This window comes from Procambarus clarkii, chromosome 88, assembly GCF_040958095.1.
Source record: "Procambarus clarkii isolate CNS0578487 chromosome 88, FALCON_Pclarkii_2.0, whole genome shotgun sequence".
Lineage (NCBI taxonomy): Eukaryota > Metazoa > Arthropoda > Malacostraca > Decapoda > Cambaridae > Procambarus > Procambarus clarkii.
The window spans coordinates 7,892,263-7,906,638 of record NC_091237.1 but is presented as its reverse complement, the minus strand read 5'-3'; the positions used below and the strand labels follow the sequence as shown (position 1 = coordinate 7,906,638).

The 14,376-nt window shown below is 39.7% G+C and overlaps 1 protein-coding gene across 1 annotated transcript; it reads left to right on the top strand.

Annotated features, from left to right (window-relative positions):
* The first annotated feature begins 246 nt into the window (after positions 1 to 246).
* LOC138358997 (uncharacterized) lies at positions 247 to 14,058 on the top strand. The gene is made up of 3 exons (XM_069317487.1): positions 247 to 1,269; positions 12,258 to 12,429; positions 13,658 to 14,058. The coding sequence occupies exons 1-3, from the start codon at positions 247 to 249 to the stop codon at positions 14,056 to 14,058; spliced, it is 1,596 nt and encodes a 531-aa protein (XP_069173588.1).
* The last annotated feature ends 318 nt before the right edge of the window (positions 14,059 to 14,376 follow it).

Sequence of the window (14,376 nt, the reverse complement as noted above, 5' to 3'; positions counted from 1 at the left end):
TTGTGTATTGCTGGATTATCTCCATTAACTCTGATGGTGATATGGATGAGCTAACCGGACGAGAACTAGTGGTGAGATTCAGACAGTACACAAAATATCTAGCTATTTTGTGTTAGGTAGGTAAACCCATAGTCTATACAAGTATATTAGGCTATTCCCATTGATATTGAAATCCACTGAATGAATCAATATCCCAGTTACTTCAGTAATAAGTATTTACTGACCAATCAGCCTTTACCCAACAAGATGGATACGGCTACCAAAATGAAAAGGACCCTTGTTGGTCTGAAAGGTCATTTGACCCGACAGATTAATAAATGTCAAAATCTGTCACAACAGTCAACGGTTGATTACTTTGAATTAGAGGATTTATTACAAGTTGCTGAAAGTAAATTTGCTCATATTAAGCAACACATGAATTTGTATTTGACCGAATTGCAATCAACCTCTATAGAGAGTAGTGAACTTGATGAGGTTATAGATGAGTTAGCTCAGTATGAAGAAGATATTCGAGTTAAGCTTCTACCCTATAAGAAGCAAATTGCTAAAAACAAGCTGACAGTAACTTCCACTGTCCGTACAGATCCTGAGGTTAAATTACCTCAAATCAACATACCCACATTCTCTGGTGATGAGAACGAAAGTTGGGATGATTTTTGGAGTAAGTTCGTAGATGCAGTAGACTCTAAAACTAACATTCCTCAAACCACCAAATTCACTTATTTACAAGGCCTGTTAAGAAAGGAAGCTTTGAAAGTAATCTCCAATATAACACTGACCAGTGATGGTTACGCATCAGCTGTACAATTGCTCCAAACCAACTACGATAACAAGGAGAGAACTGTTACTGTCTTAGTTCAAAAATTGTTAGATTTACCCTCTGCTAATAATTCTGCAGAGTCTCTCCAAAATTTCAGACTAGAGTTAGAGTCTTTACTCAAGGCCTTAAGCCTTAAAGTCCAAATACAGTCAGCCGAATGGATGACTAAAGTAGTTGTTAAACGAAAATTACCAAGAGAAACTTTAGATAAGTTGTGTACTATTTACAATACGACCTTTTTGACTCTGAAAGAAATCACAGAAGGTCTACATACCTTAGTCGAAAGACAAAGAGCCAATCAAGACGGGGAGAAAGTTACAAACTCCTCTACTAACTCTCATCGTAGTTCAACTCAAGTTGACACTTCTATCAAACCTAAACAGACTTTAAACAAGTCTAATAAATTTACATCAAAAACTACTCTATCCACTGGGAAAAGAAGTGGAAATGTAGGTACATATTCGGTGTCTCCTTCTGAGATGACCCATGACTTGTCTAATAAAGAGAACAAGTCAAACAAAGAGAGAAAGTGTCTGCTCTGCAATCAAGGGCATACTGCATACCAATGCTCAGTTTATCCTACTTATAATGCTAGGATTAAAAGGTTACAGGAATTGCATAAATACACTAGATGTATGGGTTCTCATGATCCCAAGAAATGTGCCGTACCACTACGTACTTGCAACCGTTGTAAACAGGGTGTACACCACTACGCCTTATGTAGGAAATCTCCTACACCTACTATGACCACTGGAGAGAATTTTACCAATTCTACTTCAGTGCAATATTGTAAAGTACATCACGAAGTGAATGTACTCGCTACTGAGTCAGGCAACAGTACAACCTTGCCTACCGCTCAGCTTAAATTAATAAACCGAAGATCTAGGATTAACAGTAGAGGTCTCTTTGACCAAGGTTCCCAAAAAACCTTCATCACACAACAGTTGGTAGATGATTTAAATTTAAAACCTACCAAAAGTGTGAAGTTAAACATTTCTGGTTTCCTATCAAATAGTGGACCACGTGACTACAAGGTAGTTAAATTACTAGTTAGACTAGGATCCTCAGCTAGCCCAATCCATGCGGTGGTAGTGGATAAGATTCCTACGGACCTACAGGTCACAGGATTAGCTCGCACAGCGAGACACCTTAAGCGAAACCGCATGAGACTAGCGGATCATAAAATAAATTCCGATTGTCTCACAGATATTAGAATATTAATAGGCGCGGATCATTACTACAAGTTTATCACTGGATGCACTAGGCAACATGGTATGAATTTGTTGTCATCCGCAGGTGGCAAATTGCTCACAGGACCCGTGCTTTTCAGACAAGGTCCAGCGCCCACAAACCAACAAACCAATAATGTAATTGTGGCGTGACTAGGCTTAGAGCAGTCACCCCTACGCTTCAGGGAAATAGCCGAGGACATTGAGTCTGACCCACCAATACATCGTTTGTGGGATTTAGATACGTTAGGCATCATCCCTGAGCAACCAAGTCCTGATGATACATGGACTTACCAGCAATATCTGGATACAGTGGTCTACTCAAATAAACAATACTGGGTAAGACTTCCTTTTAAGTTAGATCATCCCCAACTTCCAGTGAATTATTTTATGGCAGCCTCACAATTGCGCTCTCAATTAACACGACTGCAGAAGCAGCCAGAAAAATTAACCATGTATCACCAACTTATTCAACAACAACTTAACAACAAGTTCATTGAAGTTGTTGAACACGATGACCGAAAAACAGGTCATTATTTACCACACCATGCTGTGGTGAAAGACTCACTGACAACACCTATTCGTATTGTCTTTAATTGCAGTGCTAAAGTAAAGCCTAATAGTGTGTCTCTAAATGAATGTCTCCAAACGGGACCTAGCCTAACACAGAGGCTACATGACGTATTGTTACGATTTCGCACAGGCATTTTTGCCTACACTGCCGACATCAGCAAAGCCTTTCTCCGAGTAGGATTGCAGGAGGAAGATCTTGACTACACAAAATTCCTCTGGTACAAGAATCCACTGGATCCTAACAGTGAAATAATCACCTATCGGTTCGCCTCTGTATTGTTTGGTGCTACATCCTCACCGTTTCTTTTGCAAGCAACACTAGACACGCATTTGAGGAAATCAGACAGCCCTTATAAGGCAACCATTAGCGACAACTTATATGTCGACAATTTCCAGGGGACAACTAATGACCAAGCTGATCTGGTAGAAATCTACCATGAGGCTAACCGTGAATTGTTAGGAGCTAATATGCCTCTACAGTCATGGGCCTCAAATAATAAACTGCTTAACCAGTTAATTGAGAAAGAATTTCCCGATTATCAGGTACCCAGTAACTTAAAGGTTCTAGGCGTGGAATGGAACATCAACACTGACGAGATGAATGTCAAGTCAGTGCAAACTGATAACTCAACCCTTACCATGAGAACACTGCTCTCATTTGTCAGTCAACCATTTGACCCTTTAGGCCTACTTAGTCCTATATTAATAAGGGGCAAACTCCTAATGCAGGAGTGCTGGCAACAACATATGGGATGGGATGATCCGTTACCAAGTGAGTTACAAACCAAATGGCAAATACTCTCAACAGATTTTAATCAGTTAGGTGTTTTGAAATTCCCACGTAATGCTTCAGGACCAAACTTACCCACCAATTTACACGTTTTTTGCGATGCCTCTGGCAAAGCATATGGCGCAGTAGCCTATTTAGTTAACAGTGCTCAATCAATTTTACTCACATCAAAAGCAAGAGTTGCTCCCATCAAAAAGAGATCCTTACCTCAGATGGAGTTGACTGCATTGCTAGTGGGAGTAAGGTTGGCCCATTGCCTGGCAAAAACACTCAGTAATATCCACTTTGGTGAGATTGTAGTGTGGTCAGACAACGAGGCAGTCTTACAATGGGTAAGAAACAATAACAACAAAACTCCTTACGTAAGTAATCGCGTCAGGGAGATTCATGATTTATCCGCAGGTTATAAGTTTAGACATGTCCCTACTAAGGACAATCCTGCAGATTATTTGTCAAGAGGATTGACATTAAAACAACTTGTCAAATCTTCGCTGTGGTTCAACGGACCTTCATGGCTTGTTGGTGGTCAGTGGCCCAAACAAAAGCCACAAGTCATAGTGACCAGTATCACCGCTCCCATGAAGGAACCAGAGCCTCAGCGAACATTAGCCATTAATCCTCATCATTATTCCAACTTAAGCAAATTGTTACGAGTGACTGCACACGTCTTTGATTTTCTCTCTAAAGTAGGAATACGACACAAATTTCCCAATCCTGTTCACTATTGGATTAAGCGGGCGCAGCAAGAGACTTACGGAAGTGAATTTGAGAATCTTCCGGATAAACTCACTAAATCTCTGGGCATCTGGTACGATGTCAACACTCATAACATACTACGATGTGGAGGACGTTTGCTACATGCAAAGATTGACTTAGACACTAAGAACCCAATCCTTTTACCTCGCCACCACATCATAACTAAACTTTTTGTCTTACATCACCATCAATATGGTACCTTACATGGTGGAGTTTTAGATACTCTCACCGATCTTAGACAAAGGTACTGGCTTCCTCAAGGTCGTCAGACTGTTAAGACCATTATTAAATCTTGTGTAATCTGTAAGAGATACGACGCTAGAGTCTGTCCTTACCCAGGACCTCCTCCACTCCCAGAAGAGTGAGTAGTTCATCTTCGTCCATTCGAAACCACTGGAGTAGATTATACAGGAGCCTTACTTCTCACTGGTAACCCAGATAATATACCAGTGAAGGCGTACATTTGTCTCTTTACATGTGCTACAACCAGAGGTGTGCACTTAGAGGTCACCCCAGACATGAGTGCTGAAGCTTTCATTCAAGCTTTCCGCAGATTTGCTGCCCGTCGATCATGTCCTAGATTAATGATATCAGACAACGGATCTAATTTTGTAGCGGGAGAAAGTTGTTTGCGAGAAGTCTGGAACCACCCTGAAGTGCAATCAGTCTTACAAAGAAGACAATGTCACTGGAAATTCATAGCACCAAGAGCCCCTTGGCAAGGTGGGTTCTATGAGCGAATGGTAGGCACAGTCAAAAGATGTCTAAGGAAAACGTTACTCCGACAAAGGATCAGTTACTCAGAACTCCAAACTATTGTTGTGGAAATCGAGGCGCGAGTCAATAACCGCCCGATCACCTACCTGTCTGATGATTACACCCAGAGAGAACCACTGAGCCCCTCTCACTTGATCCATGGAGGTCTACTGAGCCCTCTCATCCCCTTGGCCGAAGGGGACCCCGTAGACCCGTCCCATGTGACCAGAGGAGACTTGGTGGAAAGCTACCAGCATCTTTCTAGAGTTATTAACAGGTGGAATGAGGTGTGGACTCGAGAATACCTCACAGCTCTACGAGAGTACCACTACGGAGCTTCGAGCCCTTACAATAAAGTACAATTAAAACCTGGAGACCTTGTACTAGTCGACAGTGATGGACCAAGGTCCGAGTGGCCTATAGGAAAAATCGTCACCATTCACCCAGATCGACAAGGTGTCCTAAGAGTGGTTAAGGTCTTATGCAAAGGCAACACTACTCTGAAAACTTTAGAGAAGCTGGTTCCCCTAGAACTGACTGAACAAGAATATCAGTCAGATCCAGCTTCCCCAGTGATTTCAGAGGACAATGAATTTGTTCCTCCAAGCAACCGTCCCACTAGAGCTGCAGCTCAACAATGTAGGCGGAATTTGCGAGCCTATTATAACTCTGAAGAAGAATAATTTCTTTCATTTCCCACTAAGAAAACTGTGCTGATACTACGATGTGATATCACGTAACGAAACATTACATGTCACTATGACCCAAGATATCGCATCACAGTAGATTCTGTTAGTTTAAATTGGAAGAGTTAAATTTTATAAATATTGTGTAGGCTACAAACAACATGTTTCAGTTGACATGTGAATAACAAGACTCAAATTCTTGTAAGTCCTTGATAAATCCGGGACGTTCGTTATGTGTGTACTAACATACTAACATATTAACATACTAATGTATTAATCTTAATATCACTTCGGGATAGGTCAGTACAACACAGTACACTGCGACCCTGGGAATCCCCCCCCGGAGTTATGTTGGATATTTCCAACATCGAATACAGCATTGTTGTATTCTCATTACTTATTACTAACCATACTTAATATTGTAGTAAGTAAAATTAACAACTCGTAGAATTCTCCTGTACTAATAATTCATCTGTGCATTAGGCTAGAATTCTCACGTCACCTGACGCCAGTATTGCGTCAGATTTCTTTACAGTAAAACACATTATATTCAATTTGTGTGAGAATTAAATATGATTCTCCATAATTAAAGCATTCTGTATGACAACTGATTGCAGACGAATTGTTCTCTAACTAAAAGCCGAATAGAGCGTTAGAATTATACCGTCTACCTCGCGATAGTGTTAACGTCATCAATGAATGCCATGGGGAGACATTAATTCCTCTCCCTTATATATTTACTATTCTTAAATAGTTAAATAATAATATTTCGTTCCTCTAAATAATAAACCCGTCCAGTCTTTAGAGTTTCAAGCGCGAATGCGAGGAAATATTAATGTTCAAGACAATAATTTGTGTCGTGAACGTCGACTCGGCGTGGGTTGGGGGACGCCATTCGGTGTCGGGACGCGGACACGTGCAGAGCCGGAAGGAGGCAGAACCGCACTTACCGTATTCAAAAACGACACCATTGCCCAGCAAATCGGGCAGGTGTTATTCATCCGCAGATGAAAGCCGCCACTGTGAGGCGTGAACGACCTTGCAGATAATATCTTCAACTAGTGCTGGTGTTAAAAGAGGGACCCTAGACTTGGTTCCTGACGACACGTGATCAGCCAGCTTGAAACGCATCAATCCAGGATAGGTTCACCGGAGCCTGGGATGCGAAATTACGGCAATCTTAATACTTATACAGTGCCCACAGCTAAGTACCTTTTATTTGATGCATCATTTACAGGTTTAATAATAGCGGGGTGATTGCGCGTCACGCGGCGAGATAACACCTAATAATAGGTGATTAGAATTCCATCTGTAGATATTAATAATCTTGAATATGAATTGAGTAGTTAAATCAATTGCTACTGGTAGTTATTTATCTTGCAGCTCGAGAGACGAATTCCTCATGCTGTCTTCTCCATGTTGACCGTGCCATTCGTCAGTGTACCAGACTTGGAGATTAAGAGGACTTCCAGGGTTATCTAAAGGAACCTACTACAAGCTAAGGCTTATTTCTTTTTTCCATATTCTAGCAATTTGATACATTCATAATGTTTCAACATAATGTGTGATTTACTGTAACTCATTGTTATGCTCATATTCATGTTCTTCTTTATATGAATAATATTATATTCAGCATTATTTTAGGATTAGATTATTATTAATTGAATTAGTGAACGAACCACACTGATTCCTGGACGTACTGACCTCCAGTAATAACCCCCCAATGTAGGTGTTTGAGGTTTGTTTCTTTAATAATACAGCCCATTAATTATTCTTATGATCATACTTTCTAGTCATATCCATAGTCACTGGTTTTCTCTAGAATTTTATCCAATGATCTGAAATTCTCAGTTTCCCTCTTTACTTTAAAAGCGGGTGGTCCTTCGTAATTTAATTTACTACTTTAATTATTAATTAATCAGAATCAAGCCCAAATATCCCACAGTTCCAGTCAAAAGAACGATGAGGATAGATCGTGACCAACGTTCAAAGGAATAATTAACTCAGGTCAGAGACACTGTTGTAGTTAAAAAAAAAATAATCAATATAAATATAAATGTAAATGCTCGTTTGTTCAAAGTCGTTATCTTCAAAAGTTCTTCACCAATTGCTTTGAATTTTTCACACAACGTGAAATTCGAATTCACATTCGAATATGTGCGTGTCTATATACCTATGATATAGATGCCACACACCTGTGACAGGGAAAAACATGTTTATTTGTTTTTAAACAGCGCCATCTGTTGCACATAATGGCAACACACACACTCTATTAAATATGTTAAGATTCCATTTCAATGTTTCCGATTGCATTGATAAATGAAATTTTCATAGATTTAGATTCATTTTCATTTTGATTTAAAATATTTTGTGTGACAAAGTGTTGGAATTGAGCTGTGTTGTTTTCCATACTGTTCATTACGAAGTATAAGGATAGATGCCACACATGTGACAGGTAAAAGCATTTTTTTTTAAGAAACAGCTCTATCTGTTGCATGTAAGAGTAACACATGCTATACAAAATATGTTACAGTTCCATTTCAATGTTTCCTATTTCATTGATAAATTAAATTTTCATAGATTTCGGTATATTTTCATTTAATTATTTTATGTGACATTGCGTTGGAATTAAGCTATTTTGTTTACCAAACCGTTCGTTTCGTGAGTCTAGTTTATATTTTGTATTTTTTCATTTCGTTTTTTAACTGTTTTTCTTATATTTCAATGATAAGAACATTAGACCATTTGATGTTCCCAATTTTCTGATGGGAACACCAGACCATTTGGGAATGCATCGGATGAGGCAGTGGGGAATGGTGGGGAGGACGAGGGGACAGGAGTGGGGGATGGTGGAGAGGACGAGGGGACAGGGGAATGGTGGGGAAGACGAGGGGACAGGGGAATGGAAGGGAGGACCAGGGGACAGGGGAGTGAGAGATGATGGGGAGGACGGAGGGACGGTGGAGTGGGGAATGGTTAGGAGGACGAGGGGAAGGTGGAGTGGAGGATAGTGGGGAGGACAAAGGGATGGGGGAGGGGGGAATGGAGGGGAGAACGAGAGGACAGGGGAGTAGGAAAGTTTTTTTTTTCTCTCTTTTTTTTAGTGGGAAAGGGTTGGTAGGACGAGGGTCGTTGGAGTGAGGAATGGTTAGGAGGATGAGGGGAGTCAGGAATAGTGGGGGGATTGGGAGACAGGGTTGATGTGGCTCAGCAACGCACATGCATTGCTGAGCCACAGTAATGCGTGGCCGGGTACAGCTAGTATATTTAATAAAATAATGCATTAGTGAATATATAAAGACTTGTCGCATAGTTTACAGAAGTAATGTTTGGGCATGGATATCACCCCAGTGACTGGCCAAATAAATATATGCGTAGGGATAAGCTCACTCATGCCATGACTTCTCACACATTAGGTTCCATTACATACATTACATACCTGACCAAGCATATGATAATCATTAACAAAACCTTTTTAATTGTAATATATTATCATTCTATTCTTATTACAAATAAACGCTTTGAAAATCAAAATCCACAGTCTAGACATGCATAGTTTTGGTAATTGCACTAGAGAGTTAGTAGTCCAAGTCCATATTTTCGTCTTGTTAAGTCCTAGTCGCCAGTCGCTGTATAATGTAACGTTATATAATTCCATTAAAAATTGGAGTCAAAACGCATTTAATACGAAGATTATTACCTGGTATGGAATGTGGTATCGTTTGGTAATCATGGACGTGATGTAGTGGGTCTCACATTATTCATTAACAAGATACATTTCCGTGTAATTTAACTCTCTGTTTTTCTTCAGCTGCCATATTTATTCCCAGTGAACAGCTTCTACATAAAGATTGGAATACGGGGAAAGAGAGAGACGATGATTGTGAAGAATAGTGTTGAAACCTGTCACTTCAATTGTTACAAGATACTTCATAATCTAATGTTGACTGGTTGTTTAATGATTGCAATGCACTTCCAGTCACACAAAACTGAAACTTACCAGTAGCTAGGTAGTTTCCAAATAGATCAGACTGGACTCTGCTTGAATGTGAATTATTGAAAACTTAATTTGGGTGACGCTCAGCCCACAAATCTGAAAATAGATGAAGTTTTTTTCTCTATCTATTTATTAAAAGTAACACATATGTAAAAAAAGGGAAAAAGAATGTAAATCCTTTTATTTACAAAGAACGTAACCAACAAGTAAAACTGCCGACACCCAAAACTATCTGACAACTAACAACTCTCAGAAACATATGGGGATAATAACACAACTGAAAACTAAATGTACATAGCATAGCAACAGTACAAACACTAATAAAAATATTTGTTAATAAAGCACTGAACAATTACGACAAAAAGAAGGGAGCCCACTTTATACATCTAACACAAAACACACACACATTCAAGAACATTACAATCCTCGTCCCAGGACCCACCGCACCCTACCCAAGCAGCAAAGCCACACTCTAAATATCAACAATTATGTGGATCCAAATGGCACCAACAGTGTACTCTTTAATTTAAATATTATGAGTAAATCATATGAAAATGAAACATACAAAACAAAACATATACTGATGGAAACAATCAAACAAAACTCCTGTAAGTACAAAGTTAAGAACCACCACAATTATCACATATACAGATACATCACAACACCACACAATCCCTTAAAGAAAATATTCCAACATTAGTACTTAAAAAATATATCTTCAGGTACATCAAATAATATATCACAAAAAAACAAAGCCCACACAATATAATCATCATACAGGTCACAAATGTAAAGGGTTACAATAGCAAGAGAAAAAATCACAGTCAAGAATAACGCACTTGGACACACAATGTGAAACAACAAAGTGACAGCAACACCCGTACAGAGTACATGCAAAATGCATATCCATATAACAAGTCGTCAGTAGCAATCATGACCATGTATAAGTAAACATACAAGTGTGTCGTGTTACCCAAACATCCAATAGAGACTCAACGTCTCTCATCCATGTAAGGATAACATTACAAAGAACATATGTACTAGAGGTGTATAACTATTAAGCAACAACAAAAAACACAGACGTAAATCATTCAAAGTACAGCACAATTACACAAATACTCTTAAAAACAAAACTCCACACCCAAGACTGACAATATAAACCACAAAAGATCCATACAGCATACAAGGAACACAAACAGTACGCCACACACCCACGCTTGGTATTGCCACCCACCCCAGGAACACGAAAAACACTCAAACACTAGTACTGACCAGAAACACAACATTCACATCATCAACACATACAACAATTGGCACAACAGTTATGCCAAGCACCACACTAGTCCAAACCGAAAACACAAACACACACCGTTATTCAGTATATTTCACAGTAAACCAGTCATACTGTGATTTTCCCATACCCTTAGGAAAACACGCCTTATCCACCAAAGGGGTCTTTTCCCTACAAGAACCCCAACAGACTGTCAAGAGTAAATCTCCTCAGTCTTCTAATCCACACACAATACACAAAATCTGCCAATACGACAACCATCGCATTTCTCTTTCCGTAGTGTAACTCAGGAAATCTAAACAATAAAAACCGCAAAAGATTCAACTAATATCAGCACCACAAACTTCAACAATATAATTTTATCAACACAAGACATAAAACGAAACAATGGGTTTAAATTGGATAAGTTTAGATTGAGGAGAGACTTTGGTAAATACGGGTTCGGTAACAGGGCTGTTGATTTGTGGAACCAATTACCGCTTAACGTGGTGGAGGTGAGGTCCCTCGATTGTTTCAAACGTGGGCTGGACATGTATATGAGTGGGATTGGGTGGTTATAAATAGGAGTTGCCTCGTATGGGCCAATAGGGCTTCTGCAGTTACCTTGTTCTTAATACTACTTTTCAGCCAGTCAACCAACACCACAGAACGACGACAAAAATATAACACGTATTTGGGATTCTACCTCACCACAATGTACACATGCATCCGACTCTGCAATCCCCAGTAAGGGAAGACGATAATTCGTAGGGAGCGACTGGTATAGGTTGCTCTTTGAGCTAATGTGCTAAATTCTAGCACATTTGGCTCTAAAACCTACCTTGGAGATCTGACCACACGGCACCCCAGATGTCGGAAAACTGACACATAAAACACTAACATACTAACTTGTAACCGTCATAAAATGTTGTTCATTTACCTTCATTAGTCATAAAAGAATTATAGAGAATGGAGATATGTGACATCACAACATATATTCTTTTAAAAACACACGTATCTCTTTAAACATCACAGTAAACTCATTTAAAACGGGAGTAACTTTATATCCGTTTTGAATAAATTGCCTATGTTTAGAAGACCTAATAACATGTAAAGAACAGGTGTGACACATGAAATCTAACCGAAATGAATCTATCTTGTTAGATAGATTCATTTCGGTTAAGCAGAGGTGAAATACCCCAACAAGGGGTAAGCTTAGTTTCCTAATTATAAGAGCCCAGATTTCATGTGTCACACCTGTGTTTTACATGTTATTGTCAGTTTTTTACGGTGTAGCTTGTTGGCAGGTAAATCGTAATCCATGAGATCTTTGATGAACTGAAGAAATAGCAGACAGCTTTAACACCTACATATATACAGATGCTTGCTTGCTCTAACAAAGACTACAGAGCCGCCATTAACAGTCCCAGAACCTGGACCACATGTGGCAAACCAAAGTCTGATGTTGAAGGAGCAGCTCTCACACTGCCAAAACAAACCATAACAACAGAGCAGCTGAGGCCATTACCTACTTTGTCCAAACCCATTAATGGTAATATTAACTCTTTAAACAGTAGAACATTATTTAGTGTATTATTAAAATTATCAAATTATTTGATTAATAAGTTATGTACATTAAACCCCCTCTATGTGTACAAGTAAACACCTAACAAAAAAAACTTTAAATACTGTTCACTTTTAAAGTAATAATAAGATAATAAATTGATATTCAAGTAAATTAAAAATAAAAAAAAAAAACTTTAAATTAATAAAAAACAATGCCTGCTAGGAAAATATCCCATGCTAGAACAATGGTAAAACTCCTCCACCCTGTGCACCACGCAACCAAGTAATCCCTATAAATACCCCAACACTATATTGTTTCGAAATCATCAACCGTTCATGCCCTCTGAAGTATATCAATCGCATGAGAATAAAAGGAAGGCGTCACAAACACTACACACACCGGTAACACCATTAAAATCTCCAGTCTTAACTGACTATAATCTAAATCTTACGAAACTTCCAGTTCCCTATCCAACAAAACGTAACAAAGAAAATCGCCGACGTCTTACTGTAAACATCAATGAGCCCAATCCAGCTTTCACATTTCCCTATACACAGAGAAGACACAGGAGTATACCTACCACTTTTCTCAATGTGGAAACACTGCGAGAGAGAGGGAAACAATAGGCCACACACCACATAATGGACACGAGTGTACAGTGGGCCACACACCACACAATGAACAACCAGTGTACAGTTAGCCCCCACACTGGACAACAATGTACAGTGGGCCCCACATGGACAAAAAGGTACAGTGGACACAGAAGTCACAATAGCGTGATGCATCATTTGAACGAATCCACAAGGGCCGTGATGAGGGTTCGAATCTACGTCCGAGAGGATCCCAGGCGCGCCTTAATCGACTCTGCTCCGGCATGGTAAAAAGAATTGCAACCGGGAGTTCCACTGACCACACTCATCCTGCAGTCTCTCCAAGACACTAACCAGGGTTTTACACATTTCACCCATACATCCGGGCTCTGTCAATAAGCTGTTCTACCTCTTCGCCCTAACTTCATTACACACAGAAATCACAATAGCGTGATGCATCAAATGAACAAATCCACAAGAGTCGTGATGAGGGTTCGAACATACGTTCGAGAGGATCCCAGAAAAACTCCCAGTTTTCCATGATTTTCCATGGAACCGTGGTTTCCCGGTTTAAACCAAGGTTCCATGTTTTTTTTCCTACCGTTGTCCAAAATGCACAACAGTGGGCCAAACACCACAACCTGGACAACAGTGTACAGTTTGCCACACACCACAACCTGGACAACAGTGTACAGTGGGCCACACACCACAAACTGGACAACAGTGTACAGTGGGCCACACATTCGATATAACAAACACAGTCACTGAGAAGGGTGTCGACGAAATACATGCAGACTTTGCTATGCAATCCCTTTGGGAATCTCCGCCAGCAGACTTTAAGATTATGGTTCTTGAAAGAAAAAATAACCAGACAAATCCTCATCTCCTACGTAACATTGCACAGATGCATATAGAAGCAAACTTGGCATTCGACAGCTTCACTTACTTCAGAGATGGATTAGTAGACCAGCAGGGACAAGAAACCGGAGCTGCAGTTAAAGCAGGAAACTCTGTAAATAGTTGAAGACTCTCAAATGGGTGTTCGACTTTACAAACAGATGCTAGCCATTCAGAAGGCTTTGGAACATGCTCTTGCTGAACACCGACAACATGTTATCATAAATACAGATTCGAGAACCGCCATTGAAACCTTGCAACAAGAACACATATGTGATAACATATATCTGATCACAAATGTCATGTGCGACGGTAAAGCGTTGGTGTTCGGCTGTTTCAATAGCTGGGGGCAGGGCCTCGTCACATAACAAAAAAAAAAGAAGCTCGTTTGCCCTTTTGTCTGTGGTAAGGTAATGGGAAGACACACAAAACACAAAGTATAAAC